Raw genomic sequence first — 19,222 nt, forward strand, 5'->3', positions numbered from 1 at the left:
CTTTCTTTTTAGGTACCAGTGGCAAATGGGTCTGCAAGTCCACTTGAGAGGTGAGGACTTTGTCATACAAAATCCTTTAATTACGTTATAGTTTGAAATTCCTATTGTTCACAACCACAGTTAACTGTTGCATATTTTTCTTTACTCCACTTTCATCTTGAAGGTGTTAACCTTTGCATGATGTTCCTGCAAGGCGATGTCACTACTAATTTATAAAATCGATATTATTAAGTCATTATTGAACCCCTCAGTAGCAAAATCTTCATTTCTCTATCATTTTCTCTGTTTTTGTGATATAGGATTGCAAGTTTTGCATCCTAGCTCCTGTAACTCTCTTCTGCCATTAATATTCTTGTTTAAATTATGACTATAATTAGCAATGGAGTATTGTTGTGGATGTCATTTAGCAATGAATGCCTATTTCTGGCGAATACGTTTTTTGAATGTTTATAACTGTATGTTTTCCTACCATGCATTACTTGCCTTTTTTGTTGTCTGTGTGTGCTAATTCCTCTAGGGAGATCAACTAGCATTTGTAATTTCTTTTTAGCTAAAACTATGACCTAATTTCTTCTTTGTTAATTGTGTTACAGAAAATTAGTTTCTCTGTTAGTGAAAAGTGTATGAAATATAAAGCTTTTCCAAAATTATGGTTTCCAAGTGTCAAATTTAGACAAGTCTTCCACAATATTTCTCTCGTGTAACCACACATCTGAACATTTTCAGACACTGGAAAAAGGCGAGAAAAACTAAAGAGGTACCTTAAATTTCTATTGAATTTTTCTTTGGTAAATAAAGTGGGATGCAATGGATAGTTTTTTAAGTACATGCCATTATATGAAGGGATCAGAAAAGATTTGTAGTATGAAGCACCACGTGGAAATGCTACTATGTGTTTTCTGCCTACAGAAACCAGTTCTCACATGTACTATAGCCAAGAAACAGAGTAGTTCATGTCAGTCTTGTTGACATAATTTTTTATTTGTTAGCACAAAGTGATTGTGTGTCATCTGCCCCCCCCCCCCCCCCCCCCCCAGATAAGTGCTTGTAGGAAACCCTGATCATGCTTATAGTATATATACCTACTGCAAGACAACAATCGCTGCTAAAGCTGACCATAGTTCACCAAACGGGGAATATTCATGTAGAATGCAAATGAATAGAGAAAGATAGGTGTGTGTTACCACCCGATAATCCGTCAGCCATTGTGCAACTACAGGGTGTTTCAAAAATGACCGGTATATTTGAAACGGCAATAAAAACTAAACGAGCAGCGATAGAAATACACCGTTTGTTGCAATATGCTTCGGACAACAGTACATTTTCAGGCAGACAAACTTTCGAAATTACAGTAGTTACAATTTTCAACAACAGATGGCGCTGCGGTCTGGGAAACTCTGTAGTACGATATTTTCCACATACCCACCATGCGTAGCAATAATATGGCGTAGTCTCTGAATGAAATTACCCGAAACCTTTGACAACGTGTCTGGCGGAATGGCTTCACATGCAGATGAGATGTACTGCTTCAGCTGTTCAATTGTTTCTCGATTCTGGCGGTACACCTGGTCTTTCAAGTGTCCCCACAGAAAGAAGTCACAGGGGTTCATGTCTGGCGAATAGGGAGGCCAATCCACGCCGCCTTCTGTATGTTTCGGATAGCCCAAAGCAATCACACGATCATCGAAATATTCATTTAGGAAATTAAAGACGTCGGCCGTGCGATGTGGCCGGGCACCATCTTGCATAAACCAGGTGTTCGCAGTGTCGTTTAAGGCAGTTTGTACCGCCACAAATTCACGAAGAATGTCCAGATAGCGTGATGCAGTAATCGTTTCGGATCTGAAAAATGGGCCAATGATTCCTTTGGAGAAATGGCGGCCCAGACCAGTACTTTTTGAGGATGCAGGGACGATGGGACTGCAACTTGGGGCTTTTCAGTTCCCCATATGCGCCAGTTCTGTTTATTGACGAAGCCGTCCAGGTAAAAATAAGCTTCGTCAGTAAACCAAATGCTGCCCACATGCATATCGCCGTCATCAATCCTGTGCACTATATCGTTAGCGAATGTCTCTCGTGCAGCAATGGTAGCGGCGCTGAGGGGTTGCCCCGTTTGAATTTTGTATGGATAGAGGTGTAAACTCTGGCGCATGAGACAATACGTGGATGTTGGCGTCATTTGGACCGCAGCTGCAACACGGCGAACGGAAACCCGAGGCCGCTGTTGGATCACCTGCTGCACTAGCTGCGCGTTGCCCTCTGTGGTTGCCGTACGCGGTGGCCCTACCTTTCCAGCACGTTCATCCGTCACGTTCCCAGTCCGTTGAAATTTTTCAAACAGATCCTTTATTGTATCGCGTTTGGTTACATTAAACCTCCGTTGAAAACTTCGTCTTGTTGCAACAACACTGTGTTCTAGGCGGTGGAATTCCACCAGAAAAATCCTCTGTTCTAAGGAATAAACCATGTTGTCTACAGCACACTTGCACGTTGTGAACAGCACACGCTTACAGCAGAAAGACGACGTACAGAATGGCGCACCCACAGACTGCGTTGTCTTCTATATCTTTCACATCACTTGCAGCGCCATCTGTTGTTGAAAATTGTAACTACTGTAATTTCGAAAGTTTGTCCGCCTGAAAATGTACTGTTGTCCCAAGCATATTGCAACAAACGGTGTATTTCTATCGCTGCTCGTTTAGTTTTTATTGCCGTTTCAAATATACCGGTCATTTTTGAAACACCCTGTACATTTCACACCATTCAGTAAGATCAAGTTAAAGTGATCAAGCTTTATTCCTTGCAGGGGGCATAGACCTTGTCGCAGATACAAAAAAACGCACATTCATGCATTCAAAAATAATACCTCTGTCATGGAGACCCTTAAAACCATCAACCCCTAAGTAAAAAATTTGACAGTTCAAAACACACACACACACACACACACACACACACACACACACACACACACACAAACTAACTAACTAACTAGCTCTGGTCCTTGACTGGAACTGCTGGCGCTGGATGCAGAGTTGAGAGAAGTAGGTGCAGCAGGGTTCTTGGTTACAAACAATGGAGTAGTTCAGCTGGATTTTTCTCTCATATTGGCGTTGCCCTGTGGGAACTTAGAAACCCAATTAGTGCTTCCTTTGCCAGTGACTCCCCTGCATACTTTGGAATTTGCATCTTAAAGGTTCGTACTATTTGTTTGGCTTTGCAATTCGATTGGGGGTGAAATGGTGGAGCCAAAAAAAACTTCAAACTGAACTGTGGACCATTGTCTGTAACTTGATAATCTTTCAGCAGCAAAAATTTTAGAGTGTGCTTTTATTGTACTCTTCCTTGACATAATACACAGATTCACAATATATGGAAAGCAAGAGTAGGCATCTATCAGAATGAGCCAGTGTGTTTCCAAAACGGACCCCGCATAGCCCAGGTGCAACTTATGCCATGGCTGCATGAGTGCAGGCCAAGATGAGAATATTTTCTTTGGGTGAGTGGATGAGGTTTTCAGTTTCTTCATCCAGAACCGACAAGTAAACATAATGGTGGGTGAGCTGATTGGTGCAAAATATCTGCCAGTGGCTGTTTTGCAGTAGTTGCAGAATGTCCTTTCTCAGTGTGAATGGTGCAACAACTCACATTGAGGAATGCTTGGTGGAAAGTAAAACCACTCCATCCACTAATGTCAGTCAATACCAACATTGAAAATATTGTTCTGTAGAGTCATCTTTTCGTTGTGTCAATTTGAATGGCCACCCTCAAAAATGAAGTGTCTAACTTCTTGGAGGAGTGGATCTATTAAGACTGCACCCACAATAAAATCACTTATGATGAGGCTTCTTCATCTAAATAAAAGCATAGTATCTCCTACTCGTTGAAGGCAAGATAGGGGCCCATTGGTAGACGTGACAGCATGCCCGTGTTTGCGTGCTTATCTTTAGATCTGAAGTGAATCTCTCAGTTGTATTAGCTGAGCAATAATGCCCATCATTAAAGCCTATGTGCTGTTTTGTCTGGGGTGTGAGTTGATGGGCTGAACAGTGATATTAGTGGCTTGTGATCAGTTATCAAATTAATTTTGTTTTCTGTGCAAAAAGCTATGAACCTTCTTTAAACTATAGATGATACCTAATGCTTATTATTCTATTTGTGAATAATTCTTCTGCACTGCTGTCAGTGTTTCGGGGGCATAAGCTATAGGTGGTTCTGTGTTGTCAGCATATATGAGCTATTGCTGCACTCAAGCTAAAAAAAAATGAATGTAGATGTCGTGTGACTAGGGCCTCCCGTCAGGTAGATCGATCGCTGGGTGCAAGTATTTCGATTTGACGCCAAGCTGTAGTAGAAGCATCAGCTGCTGCTACAAGGTATGTGCCCAGTTGAAGTGTAGCGATGCATGGAGCGGAGTGCAAACATATTTTCATTGTTTGGAATGCAGTTTCACATCCTTTGTCCACCTGAATGTCATGCCTTTTTTCTGTGGAGATTTAGTGCATAAGCTATATTAGAAGCACTGCAAATAAATTAATTATAGTAGGTCACTTTACCCAAAACAGTTCCTTTACATTTGTAAGACACAGCAGGGACATCATTGCTTTGATGCTTGAAGTCAGTGATTTGATACCAGCTTGCAAAATTGTTTGTCCAAGATATTCAATGGACAGTTGAAAAAATTTTCACTTCTACAGATTGCATTTCTAACCTTCATCTTGTAATGTTCAGAATAATTGGCCACAGAATGGGGTGAGTCAGTTTGTAATTGAGCATTGACTGTCATCTTAAAATTACCATGTGTGTGTAATTTACCATTTGGATTTTTAATGATAATCTAGGGTGTTGCCTATTGGCTAGAAGAAATAGTTTTGATTACACCCATCTTTGTGATGCGATCTCTCTCTTCGTTCACTTGATAGCACAATGCTACTAGTATTGGATGTGTTCTGCAAAACTGAGGGTGCACTGAAGGCTTTAGTTTGATGTATGCTCTGATGTTTTTTGCTTTGCTGAGACCCAGTGAAAAAAATGTCCTTAAATTCATTGCACAATGAGTCCAGGTCCTGAAAAGATACTTGTTTTGATACTAAATTTACTGCATTGGTGACTGAACACAAAAGCATTGAATGCATCCAAACCAAAGAGATTTTCTGCTCTTCTGCTGTCCACCACAAGGAAGGTTAGCTGATGTACCACATTTTTATATTTAGCTTCTGCAGTGAATTGTCTGTTAATGAGGATCATCTGCTTACTGTAATTTACCAAAAGATTTTTTGTCAATGAAAGTTGCAGGGAACCTAGTGGCACGTAAGTTTTAATATTCAATAAAGATGTGCCAGCACTGGTGTCCACTTGAAATGTCACTGGCTCTCCGTCGATTGCAGAGTGCATCATATTAATGTCCATTGGTTGTTCCCTTTGTTGCTATGAACGAAATGTAGAAGATTTACACACTGCTGAGACGTGCCCAGACTTGTTACATATATTACAGACTGACCATTGATGGGGGTGATCTTCCTGTGAATGCTTTTTGAAACATGCAGGGCAAGAAGGAAACGGGTGCTGTGTGGGCTGTTTTCTTGCAGTGACTGGAACCCACACTGGGGCTTGTTTGTGATGCTGCTTTATTGCTATGATGTCTGCCTTATTGGAGGCAAATGACATTCACTGTCTGTAGCAATGTCTGCTCAGGTATCAAGTCTCTGCCCTGTGGCTTGAGATACCTCTAAAGATTATGCCAAAGCTAAGACCTGTTGTAGAGATGGATCATCAAACTGTAGTGGCTGTTGTTGTACCTCTTTATTGGGAGCTCATCAGATAGTTGCATTCCTCACCATTACATCTGCATGTGACTTGCCATGATTAGCTGTGGTAAATCTATATTTCCACACAGTTTTGCAGCCCAAACTCTGTGTGATTGATCTGGGTGCTTTTTGCACTGGTAGAACTCAAGATGCTTTAATGTATGCATGTCTCTGAAGATATCTGGTTAGTAGAGTACACGTTACATCTAAAGATAGTTTCGACGGTTCAGTGAAAGGGGCCAGCTTAGAGAAAAGATGGTATGTTTGTGGCTTAATCCACGACAAAAATATAGCCTTTATTGTATAAATGTCAATTACCTGAAACACTGCAAAATGTTGCTTGAGGCACTTCTCACAGATTTCCCATTCCTTCTCTGCGTCATTGTAGTGTGGGAATGGAGGTGAATGCATCACCTGTGCAGCCTGTTGCCTGTTCACAAGCCCTGCCTTTTGTAGCATAGTTCTTTTCATGTTGAATCTCCTCGAGGCAAAGCTGGGTGTTCGTTTGTCACTGCAGAAGTGTCCACAGCACTGCTTCCAAGGAAGTGACCATTTTTTCCATGATCATAGCATGAAAGTCACTATTGTTAAATTGAAGATCCAAAAAAACTGGTGCACCTGCCTAATATCGTGTAGGGCCCCCATGAACACACACGAGTGTCGCAACATGATGTGTCATGGACTCGACTGATGTCTGAAGTAGTGCTGGAGGAAATGGACCCCATGAATCCAGCAGGGCTGTCTATAAATCTGTAAGAGTACGAACGGGTATAGATCTCTTTTGAGCAGCACATTGCAAGGCAGTCCAGATATGCTCAATAATGTTAATGCCTGTGGAGTTTGGTGGCCAGCGGAAGTGTTCAAACTCAGAAGAGTGTTTCTGTAGCAATTCTGGATGGATGGGGATGTTGCATTGTCCTGCTGGAATTGCCCAAGTCTGCTGGAATGCACAATGGACATGAATGGATGCAGGTGATCAGAGAGGATGCATATGCATGTGTCACCTGTCAGAGCTGTACCTATACACATCAGGGGTCCCGTATCACTCCAACTGCACACGCCCCACACCATTACAGAACCTCCACCATCTTGAACACTCCCCTGCTGAAATGCAGGGTCCTTGGATTCATGAGGTTGCCTCCACACCTGTACACGTCCATCTGCTTGACAGAATTTGAAATCAGACTAGTCCAACCAGGCAACATGTTTCCAGTCATCAACAGTCCAATGCCAGTGTTTACAGGCCCAGGCAAGGCATAAAGCTTTGTGTCATGCAGTCATCAAGGGTACACGAGTGGGGCTTCAACTCCGAAAGCCCATATTGATGATGTTTCATTAAATGGTTCGCAAGCTGACACTTGTTGATGGCCCAACATTGAAATCTGCAGCAATTTGTGGAAGGGTTACACTTCTGTCACAATGAATGATTCTCTTCAGTTGTTGTTGGTCCCGTTCTTGCAGGATCTTTTTCCACCTGCAGCGATGTTGGAGCTTTGATGTTTTACTGGTTTCCTGATATTCACAGTACACTCATGACATGGTCGTATGGGAAAATCCCCACTTCATCGCTACCTCAGAGATGCTGTGCCCCATCGCTTGTGCACAAACTATAACACCACTTCAGACTCACTTAAATGTTGATAACCTGCCATTGTAGCAGCAGTAACCAATCTAACAACTGTGCCAGACACTTGTTGTCTTATATAGATGTTGCCGAATGCAGTGCCATATTCTGCCTGTTTACTTATCTCTGTATTTGAATACACATGCGTATACCAGTTTCTGTGGCGCTTCAGTGTAGAATGACAGTAAACACTGTTTATGGTACTTGTTCATAGAACATGAGTTCACTGTCCATAGCACTGTTAGTAGAATGGAGGTTTATGGTACATGTACTGAGGTCGACCTAATTATTACCAACTGTGTAGTGATTGCTACACAATTCAGAGAGAGCATGCAACAGTTAACACTTATTTTTATTGTCAAAGCATAAGACTTGCACCAGTGATATGCATAGCAAAAAAATAGTTGTAATCCGAGAGCAGGGTCCACCGAGGAGTCCTGGCAATCCTTAAAGTATGAGTACTGTCAAGAGTCGTATCAGAACTGTGAACGAAGAGTAATTTGTGGAGGCAGGATCGGCTGCTGGTATAGCCACCCATTGTCGTTGGAGGTGCTGGTGGTGGTAGGGGTTGAAACAGCACACACAGTTAGTTTCATAAACTCAGCAGTGATGACAGTGCTGTGTCAAGTGGTGTGTTACTCGACTAACCAGGAGTGAACCTCTGCAGCTGGTACAGGGTGTCGCCATGTCGGGAGCAAAGAGCCACATGTTGAGCAGTTGTCGGCCTCTGAGGAGCTCGTGGCTTAGTACCTCCTGTGGGCCATATATGTTGACAAAGTGAGAGCATTACTACCAAATTTCCCATTTACCTACTTAAGTACTCAGTTGCCCTGTGACACCTTAATTTTGTGTGTCTTTAGTATCTAATTGGAGATATTGTACTGCTTTTAATTTGGTATATGTTGGCGAAATTTCTATGAATTGTTGAGCTGTCTGTAATGCTTAGTTATAGAATGCTTGTGAATTGTTTGTTTTGTGCTAATATTTTATTCTTTGTATTTTTTATATTACCAAAAATTTCCAGCTTGGAGAAAGAAATACAGCCCAGCACGGATAAAGAAATGCAGGTCAGTGTGGAGAAGGAAATGCAGGCCAGTGTGGAGAAGGAAATGCAGGCCAGTGTGGAGAAGGAAATGCAGGCCAGTGTGGAGAAGGAAATGCAGGCCAGTGTGGAGAAGGAAATGCAGGCCAGTGGATTGTCTGGGAAGAAAAATATCCCAGGGCAGCCCAAGTGCGTTTGTATTATTTTCATTTATATTTATTTTTTAAAATAAATATTTATATTTGTGAATGAGAATTTTCTCCTCTTTTTGTATTATTAGGGAGTTGACAGTACTTCAGATCCGCTGCCCAGATGGTTCCTCAGTGACTAAAACTTTTAAAACTTCCAGTTTGTTATCAGAAGTGAGGGAAGTCATAGCAGCACATTTTTCATCTGAAGGGTAAGATTTCATATAGCTGCTTATTTTAACTATAGGAAAATAATCATTAGGCAGGTAGTAATTTTCACACATTGCTCACTATTTTCAAAAAGCATGTATTCTTCAATCATTGGAATATAAGTTATATGTAGGACGTAATTCAAGTAAGTAATTTCTATCAATTAGGATCACTAAAGTCTCTCTCTCTCTCTCTCTCTCTCTCTCTCTCTCTCTCTCTCACACATACACACACACACACACACACACACACCCTCTCCCTCTCCCTCCACCTCCCTTTCTCTTCTCCACCACCCTGATCACTGACTGACTCTAAATCAATTTCAGTAATCAGAACTGCACTTACGGCAGAAATTTAAAAAAGCACAGTAAAAAAAATAAATAATACCTGATGGCAGGAGTCTAAATAGGTTGTAACTCTGAAGGAAGTACATAGATACAATGCAAAGAGAGCAACCAAAAGAAGGCCAAACTGGAGACATTACTGAATTGTGATGAATAACTCTATGATGTACGCTGTGGTCTGATTGTGTGATATGACAAGTTCCACCATTCTTCCACTTCTGACCTATACACCAACTCAGAAACAAAGAAACAAAAGGGAAGCATAAACCTATGATTTTAGTGGGGACAAGGCCTACGGTAACTGCCTAAAAGATAAACTGCACACAAGCATAAACCATTTTCATAAATAGAGACTGAAACTTATCAGAAACTTTAACTTTCTAAACCTGATCATACATGGAATAGATACTAGAAAAGACAGATTTCACAGTATATGTAAAACACACACACACACACACACACACACACACACACACACACACACACAGAACATAGCACACAAATAATACAAACATTTTAGTGTATACTAAGCAAACGGAGAAACATAAATGCATGCACATAACTGAAAAACAAAACATAAGAAACCACTGATACACACAAGAAATAGCAAAATATGAATGCATTCCTAAATACAGTAGCACATACTCTCAATAAAAAAAAAATCTGTATATGGTATGATCTAATGGTTAGCGTAGGAAGCTCTGTGAAGCTGTTCATGGCTGATGCTGTTGTACGTATATAGGAAATTTGCAATGCCAAAAAACTTCAATGAGTTGCAGGAAGACTTGCAGAGGAGTGGTGCTTGGTGTAAGAACTGTCAGTTAGCCCTCATTGTAAATAATATAATTGTGGATAAATAGCCATTAAGACTTATTACTGTCACATCATAATCACACTAGAGTCCAAATATGAAAGCTGGGTCATCAGTGAAATAAAACACGTACCACTGAAAGCACTTTTATTAATAAAAATAAAGTACAGCCAGAATGGAACTGATCTCCACAGAGTGTGCAGTTATTTATACAAGCATTGAATATTTCAGAATTTACAAACGTTACAAACATACAATATTTCAAAACCTTCCAGAAATGATAAATACGAAATAACAAATAGTTGTTGGTGGTTGGGTTTGAACTGGCGACTTGCAGCATGCCAGCCAGTGACGCTAACGCCTACACCACACTGATGGTGTTGTGTTTTGTGCTTGTACACGAAAGTGAACACAGAGTGAAGCTAGTGTAGTAACACCAACAGCAAAATGCTTAATTTAGCATAAAATGAAACTTATTTTTATTGCCCTCCACTGTTATGATGGGAGTAATCATGCGTGGAATAGTATACAGGGTGTTACAAAAAGGTACGGCCAAACTTTCGGGAAACATTCCTCACACACAAAGAAAGAAAATATGTTATGTGGACATGTGTCCGGAAACGCTTACTTTCCATGTTAGAGCTCATTTTATTACTTCTCTTCAAATCACATTAATCATGGAATGGAAACACACAGCAATAGAACGTACCAGTGTGACGTCAAACACTTTGTTACAGGAAATGTTCAAAATGTCCTCCATTAGCGAGGATACATGCATTCACCCTCCGTCGCATGGAATCCATGATGCGCTGATGCAGCCCTGGAGAATGGCGTATTGTATCACAGCCGTCCACAATACAAGCACGAAGAGTCTCTACATTTGGTACCGGGGTTGTGTAGACAAGAGCTTTCAAACGCCCAAATAAATGAAAGTCAAGAGGGTTGAGGTTAGGAGAGCGTGGAGGCCATGGAGTTGGTCCGCCTCTACCAATCCATCGGTCACCGAATCTGTTGTTTAGAAGCATACGAACACTTCGACTGAAATGTGCAGGAGCTCCATCGTGCATGAACCACATGTTGTCGTACTTGTAAAGGCACATGTTCTAGCAGCACAGGTAGAGTATCCCGTATGAAATCATGATAACGTGCTCCATTGAGCATAGGTGGAAGAACATGGGGCCCAATCAAGACATCACCAACAATGCCTGCCCAAACGTTCAGAGAAAATCTGTGTTGACGTGATTGCACAATTGCGTGTGGATTCTCGTCAGCCCACACATGTTGATCGTGAAAATTTACAATTTGATCACGTTGGAATGAAGCCTCATCTGTAAAGAGAACATTTGCACTGAAATGAGGATTGACACATTGTTGGATGAACCATTTGCAGAAGTGTGCCCGTGGAGGCCAATCAGCTGCTGATAGTGCCTGCACACGCTGTACGTGGTACGGAAACAACTGGTTCTCCCTAGCACTCTCCATACAGTGACGTGGTCAACGTTACCTTGTACAGCAGCTACTTCTCTGACGCTGACATTAGGATTATCGTCAACTGCATGATGTCCTTGTCGTTCTAGGTCTTACCCAGTCACGAGTCATAGGCTGGAATGTTCCGTGCTCCCTAAGACGCCGATCAATTGCTTCTAACGTCTTCCTGTCGGGACTCCTTTGTTCTGGAAATCTGTCTCGATACAAACACACCGCGCCACGGCTATTGCCCCGTGCTAATCCATACATCAAATGGGCATCTGCCAACTCCGCATTTGTAAACATTGCACTGACTGCAAAACCAAGTTCATGATGAACACTAACCTGTTGATGCTACGTACTGATGTGCTTGATGCTAGTACTGTAGAGCAATGAGTCGCATGTCAACACAAACACCAAAGTCAACATTACCTTCCTTCAATTGGGCCAACTGGCGGTGAATCGAGGAAGTACAGTACATACTGACGAAACTAAAATGAGCTCTAACATGGAAATTAAGCGTTTCTGGACACATGTCCACATAACATCTTTTCTTTATTTGTGTGTGAGGAATGTTTCCTGAAAGTTTGGACGTACCTTTTTGTAACACCCTGTGTCCACAACTTGTCCTCATCTCATTTTATTTAGTGCCAAGACTTACTGGCATTTCCATTGCACCATATAGCTTTTTCATTACCATCTCCATTATTGTTGGAGGAGAATTTTATGTGGTCCTTGGCCGATAAAAGTATTTTTTGAGAATGGGGCTAAAATCTTGAAACTAATAGCAGAGAAGAAAATGGAAACTAAAAAAAAAAAAAGCTGTGAACTGCAATTTCCAGAAAAATGCTTAATATTTTGTACTAGTCATACATTTATTTTAGTATGAATCATCAATATTTGCTTGTATCACTATGTGTGTGTGTGTGTGTGTGTGTGTGTGTGTGTGTGTGTGTGTGTGTGTGTTTGTAATTTGCTAGATTTAATTTGTAAAGTAATTGAAACCTTTAGCTATACTCATTATTTCTTTCTTTGACAGATTTGGCTTAGCAACATCATTTCCACGCCATCATTATGTCAGTGAAGACTATAGTAGAAATCTTGGTGAACTGGATCTTTGGCCTAATGCAGTCTTGTTGATAGTGCCTGTAAGTATAAGTTATCACAATGTATCAGATGAGTCCACCTTATGTTACCCTTGTCAACTGTTATTGAGCAGCCCCCATATGGAAGTACTAAAAACTGATTGCAGTTCTCCAGTTTGGAGCCAAGAGTAAGGCTTAAACCAGATGCTCAGACAATTCTGTGATTTATATTGTCAGTTGGAGAAGCAGGAATCACATCAATAGCTCACACATACAGCCCCGTTTAGATTGTTCTAATGGAAAGCAACTCTCAAAGAGCATGAGAAATGTGTTAAGGAAAGCATTATATTTATCATTTATGTTATCGGCACTATAAACATCTTGTCACTCTTGTTTCTTGACATGGTTTAAAAAACTCTATTGCTGCTGTATTAACTTTCTTACATAGTTTTTAATTAAATGTGACATTTGTTTGAGTACAAAAGCCTTTTACTGTTAACATTTGTGCATCGTGGTCTGAAAGGCCATTCACCCTTTTACTAACAGAACGCCCATCTAGTAATGAAGAATGAATAAAAATATTGTCTATGGCTGTGCTACTGTTCCCCTGCACCCTAGTTGTAAAAAAACACCGTCTGCATCAAATCGTGTGAATTTGAGATCTGCCAACATCCTTTTTCTTGCACCATCATATATAAAATTTATATTGAAGTCACCACATATAACTAATTTCTGGTATTTCCTACAAAGTGAATCAAGATCCCTCTCTAGCTTGAATGGAAATGCCCTGAAGTCAGAGTTACGGGACCTATAAACAGCAACAGTTAGAAGTTTAGTTTCACTAAATTCAACTGTCCCTGCACAACACTCAATATGGCTTCTCCAAAGCTCTGCTTGTGGCATAAAATGCCATCTCGCATCTCAATGGCAATGTTCCTCATCATGAAGCAGAAATGCGACTTGTCTGATTTAGTCTTTCATCCTTCAGAATGCTGTGGAATGTGAAATTCCATGTTGTGAGCTCACAAAACTTGACCAGTTATTCACGAATGCTTCCATGTCCCATGTGAGGACAGTTTAAGCTATGCACAAAATTTGAATATAATGTTTTCATTTTGACGAGATGACAAATCCTACCTAGTCGCAGGCACTACCGTCTCTTAAACAACTTAGTGATGTACCCATTACTATCACATGCAATAAAAACCTCTACATGGTACACTGATTAATCTCCGACCAGGACCTAACATTGCAAACAGCAAATTACTATGTGAACACTTGGACAAGTGAGGGATACACTGTACATCAAAGCCCATCAGACAACAAGAAAGACATCAGCGCATTTGTCCTCGCATTTGAGTGGAATTCACTTCCGGAAAAGGTCAAAATCTTGTTTTAGCACTGCAATGTGAAATTATATTTCCCATCCCTGATGCTATGTTTTAAATGGCAGCACTTTGGGCATGTGTCTTCCCAGTGTACATACACCCCAATTTGTAGAGACCACATTACTCGTCAGCAGTACTTGATGTAGTTACTCCCTTGACATTGACATTCTTTAGTTAACGAGAGAGAGAGAGAGAGAGAGAGAGAGAGAGACTGTTGGGACGGTAGGCAGATCAGAGGCTTGACACCAGCCAGTGGCTGAAGGAGCCACAGAGTGTGGGTGCCCAGGCTGGCCTGCTCTTGTTCTGTCCCTACACCACTGATTAAGCCCTCATAAGAATCTCAAGTGCCAAAAGTTGTGAATACCATGCATTCTCTTGGAACCCTACTGACCCATCAGAACATCTGGAAGGGTCTGTACATTGGTTCACATACGTGTTGTCAGCATGTGGATTTCCGTCTGTACTGTGTTGGAAGCAGTGCAAACAACCCCAGCTGTCACCATGCGTAACATTTATTTACCTCAATGCAGGGCATTTACTTACCGTAAAATGACCACCTTCGTGCGACAACTCCCCCCCCCCCCCCCCCCCCTTTTTCTCATACTTGGGGATGTCAGTGCACACCACACCCTGTGGGGATTACTGTGTCTGGTAGAAGTCCTCTGATTGATGAGCTTCTTTTCTATCTTGATATGTGTTTCCTCAATGAGAGTACTCCTAGCCACTTCAGTGCTGCCCATGTACCCTTTTCAGCTATTGGCCATAATCTGTCTTCCCCCAATCCTGTGGGTTTACTACAATGATCACTACATAATGATATTTGTGACAGTGGTGAGCCTGTCACTTAATTGTAACCATCAGGTAGACCAGTTACTGTGTTGGACTCTTCAAAGAACCAACTGACAGTTGTATACCTTTGCTGTCACTTTCACCAACTCTCTGTTAGATTGCATCGATGAGGTTTTGGGAGGTACCTCCAATACAATCACCTGCTCAGTTGGAACTGCTTTCCCCTTTCTGTAGGGTCCCTCCACCTCCATCCAGTGCTATGGTGGATCAAAGACATTGCAGCAGCTATTCAGGATCACTGAAGGGCCCTGCAAAACCTCAGGTGACATCCCTCATTTTTCAGCAGCTTCATGCTGAGGCTTCCTACCTAATTAAATGCAGTAAGAGGGAATGCTGGGAAGACAGCGTCTCCTCCTTGGGAATGTATGCTTCTTCATCCCAGGTGTGAGCCAGGCCCCTTAAGCTTCTTGGCTACTGAAGATCAACAACTGTTCAGGGCCTCTTCCTCGTGGTGGTATTTGTACTGATGCTTCAGTTGTTGCTGAACACCTTACAACCCAGTTTGCGACAGTGTCGGTCTCCTCATCTTATCCAGCTCCTTTCAGATGCGTGAACAACAAACTTAAGAGACACCTCCCTATCCTTCACCCTCACCCCCAGGCTGTGCCGAGTTATATAATAAACCTTTTACTGACTAAGAACTGCTTCAGGCTTGTCTCTTGTCACCTGTTAATGGCTCCAGTCTCTGATTAGATTCATAATCAGATGATACAACATCTGTGCATTAATCGAAGACTCCAGATTCGGAGTCTTCCACAGGGTTTGGTTAAACTGTGCTTTCCCTTCGTAATGGTGAAATACACACATCAAAAAAAGTTTTGCATCACCCCAGTTCCCAGAACTCCTGAAGATAAATGTTGACTGTGGATATTGTATCACAGACACAGTCCCTTTGACTGTCCAGAGATGTCACTAAACCCGTCCAAAGATGTAAACAACCGTGCAGAGCAGCGCCTATTAGACGGAGGGGGTCCAACAGCCGATCAGTTCCAGTCATTCCACCAGGAAGGAGGTACATGGCTCGTGTTGTCTGTAGTTCAACACTGCCTAGACAGTCAATGCTGCAGTTAAATTGTGTCTGCATTGTTACTTTGTGCCAGGAAGGGCTCTCAACAAGGGAAGTGCTCAGGCATGTCAAAGTGAACCAAAGCGATGTTGTTCACACGTGGAGGAGATAGAGAGAGAGACAGGAACTGTCAATGACATGCCTTGCTCAGGTCGCCCAAAGGTTACTACTGCGGTGGATGACCACTACCTACGGATTATGACTCAGAGGAACCCTGACAGCTACGCCGCCATATTGAATAATGCTTTTCGTACAGCCACAGGATGTCATGTTATGACTCAAACTGTGCGCAATAGGCTGCATGATGTGCAACTTCACTCCCGACACCCGTGGCGAGGTCCGTCTTTGCAACCGTGACACCATTCGGCATGGTACACAAGGGCTCAACAACATCCCAACTGGACTGCTCAGGATTGTCATCACGTTCTCTTTACCAATGAGTGTGGCATATGCCTTCAATCAGACAATCGTCGGAGATATGGATTTCCGTTTTACCAAATGCGTTTGGCATTCATTCTTCTAAAACACTAAAAATCGGGAAAAGCTCTTGTTATATGCTCATGTGATATTATTTGCTTATATTAGGAAGTAGAATAATTTCTAGAGTTAGTTCACTTAATTGTAAGACTACCATATCTACCAAAGTTTAGTCGCATACTATTTCTGGGAAATAACTATGCAGTCTTGTAACATCATGTCAGCTGTTGAACTTACTTTAAACAGCATTGTTGTCATAATACAGCTGTTGACTAGTTGTACTTGAATGAATTGTAAAGGAAAATGTATTGGGAAACACTTGCTTGAAGAACTTTTCCTACAGAAATTTTGGCAGTGTGATACCAATTTGCTGGTTACTACTTGTCATGAAGCAAAAGAGCACCTTGTCTCATTGATGCTGAAAATACACTCTGCTTAAAAGCAATGTTGGTTGAATGTATTTCTTCATATGATTTCCTTGTTGTTAATGTTACATCTACATTATTTTGATGTGCTATATTTTTAGTTGCATTCTGTGTTACCTTTTTTGCATTTTTTTGCTTCAGTGGGTCCCAATGAAATTAACTGAGCTAGTTGGTGTAGTGGCAAGACATTGGACTCACATTTTGGAGGGCAGCAGTCAGAGTCCCCATCCAAATATTCAGATTTAAGTTTCCTGTGATTTCCCTAAATCACTTAAGGCAAATGCTGAGATAGTTTGTTTAAAAGGGCATGGCAGATTTCCTTCACCATCCTTCCCCAGTCCCAACTTGTCCTCCATTTCTAGTGGTGTCATAGATGACGGGATGTTAACCTGTAACTAGTTGACCAACTTTGGTCTGTTGCGGATCCAGCGCCAACGACTGTCAGATACTTATGCTGCACATGTTTGTAGCTTGTCCGGGCATCCAAATTACCATCTCCTGTTCCCCAATTCAGTCGTCCATCTTCCAGACCGGCGGCCCTGGTCAGGGTGTACAATTGCGGTTCACATCTGGTCTCTTCTTTCTGGGCTTGAGTTTTTTCCTCTCCCACCTCTTTTCTGGGCCTATTTATGTATACCCCCATGGGGTGTGCCCTGCCCATGCCTTCAGCTGGATTTGGCACAAGGCCCGAAAGACTCAGACCCTCCCGAGGCCCTCCCCCAATGCTTTCTTTCCACCCTTGCCGCATTTCACGGCTATGACATAATCTATACTGACAGTTCGATGGTTGCTGGTCGAGTTGGTTATGCTTTTAGTCTTGGGGATCGATCTGAACAATGCTCATTGCTGGACGGCTGCAGTGTTTTCACTGCAGAGCTGGTAGCCATCTCTCGCACCCTACAGTATATCTGTTCCTGCTCAGATGAGTGTGAGTCCTTCGTTGTCTGTAGTGACTCCCTAGCTTTTATGAGCTATCGACCAGTGTTTTCCTCGCTCTCGTCTGGTGATGGCTATCCAGGAGTCCATCCATACTTTTGCCCATTGCAGCCACTCCGTGGTTTTTGTGTGGGCCCCGGGTAATGTCGGCATCCCGGGTAATGAATGTGTTTGACAGGCTGGCCAAAAGGGCTATCAGTGAACCGGCCCTTTTGGCCCTTCGGTATGTGATCCACAGTCCATACTGCAGCAGAAAGTCCTTAGAACCTGGAGTGATGAATGGCGCACCTTGCCTTCACCTATCGAACTTTGGGTCATCAAGGAGACTACAGGTGTGTGGCGCTCCTCCATGCGAGCCTCTCGCAAGGATTTCGTTGTTCTCTGCCAGCTACGCGTTGACCACACCTGGCTGACACGTGCTCATTTATTGCGCTGTGAGAACCCACCTCTATGTCGCTGCGGGTCAACGTTGACAGTGGTCAACATCTTGTTGGACTGTCCACTTTTAACTGCTCTCAGACAGACGTTTGCACTGCCTGATATGCTCCCTGCTCTTTTAACAGATGACGCTGCAGTGGCAGGCGTAGTTTTGAGTTTTATTCGAGCAGGAGGCTTTTATCGCTCAATCTGAGTGTTTGTCCCTTTTGTTGTTCTGTCTGGCCTTTTTATCCTACAGTTTTAGATTGGGGTTTTTAGTGTGTCTCTCGGTGGTTGGCTTTTCCTTTTTTGTTTCCATGGTCGGCCAAGCACTGTACAACTCTGTGTTCCTTTAACTCCATGTTTTCTGGTCTTTGTCTGTGTCTTTCTTGTTCTGTGTCATCCCTTGTTACCTCTGTTGCTTGTTTTTTATTCCATGTGGGTTTTCATGATTGTGGAAAAAGGGACCGATGGCCTTTGTAGTCTGCTCCCTTCAACCCCCCACAAACCAACCTGACCAACTTTGGACCCAGAGATGTGGCATGGAAAGCATTTATTATCACAGAATGGTGTCTTTTAAAAAAATCGTTTTCCCTCTTGCTGACATTTCAGTTGTAACTTAAGATTTCAAGCAAGTTGGAATTTGTCTAGTAAAGTACTGAGGTGTTCAAACTAACTTTTAGACTCATGATTGCTTTACTCCCATTTTTAAGTAAACATTAAAATCATGCACAAGAGTATTCTAGCTACAGTGAGGGAGGGGGGGGGGGGGGGGGGGGGGCGGAGATAGTGACAGACATTCAGTTTATTTCTACAATAATAAAATGTTGGCATACTCATCTTTTTTGAAATAGTTTTTTTTTTTTCTTCATGCATAATAAATAAGCCAACTGTTCACTGCAGCCCCTTTTCAGTGGATACACAACGCCAGTTATCTTCTAATGACAACTAAATGAGTATAGTCTCATAAATTGGTGTTTGGTCGTTCCTACCTACACTATGTGATCAAAAGTATCCAGACATCCCCAAAAACGTAAGTTTTTCATATTCGGTGCATTGTGCTGCGACCTACTGCCAGGTACTCAATAT

At 42.1% G+C, this 19,222-nt stretch overlaps 1 protein-coding gene across 6 annotated transcripts in view; it reads left to right on the plus strand.

The window, feature by feature from the left end:
- The window catches only part of LOC126184987 (UBX domain-containing protein 4-like), a 136,207-nt gene that overhangs the window by 95,036 nt on the left and 21,949 nt on the right, over positions 1-19,222 (plus strand). For 4 of the 6 annotated variants that reach the window (XM_049927695.1, XM_049927691.1, XM_049927693.1 and 1 more), the window contains 5 exons: positions 13-50; positions 8,453-8,495; positions 8,544-8,659; positions 8,751-8,870; positions 12,530-12,638. In XM_049927695.1, the coding sequence (XP_049783652.1) occupies positions 13-50; positions 8,453-8,495; positions 8,544-8,659; positions 8,751-8,870; positions 12,530-12,638 (426 nt within the window). The remainder of the gene's footprint in view (positions 1-12; positions 51-8,452; positions 8,496-8,543; positions 8,660-8,750; positions 8,871-12,529; positions 12,639-19,222) is intronic. The other 2 variants (XM_049927692.1, XM_049927694.1) reach the window with 2 other exon arrangements.

The sequence above is a fragment of the Schistocerca cancellata genome, chromosome 4 (assembly GCF_023864275.1).
Source record: "Schistocerca cancellata isolate TAMUIC-IGC-003103 chromosome 4, iqSchCanc2.1, whole genome shotgun sequence".
Taxonomy (NCBI): domain Eukaryota; kingdom Metazoa; phylum Arthropoda; class Insecta; order Orthoptera; family Acrididae; genus Schistocerca; species Schistocerca cancellata.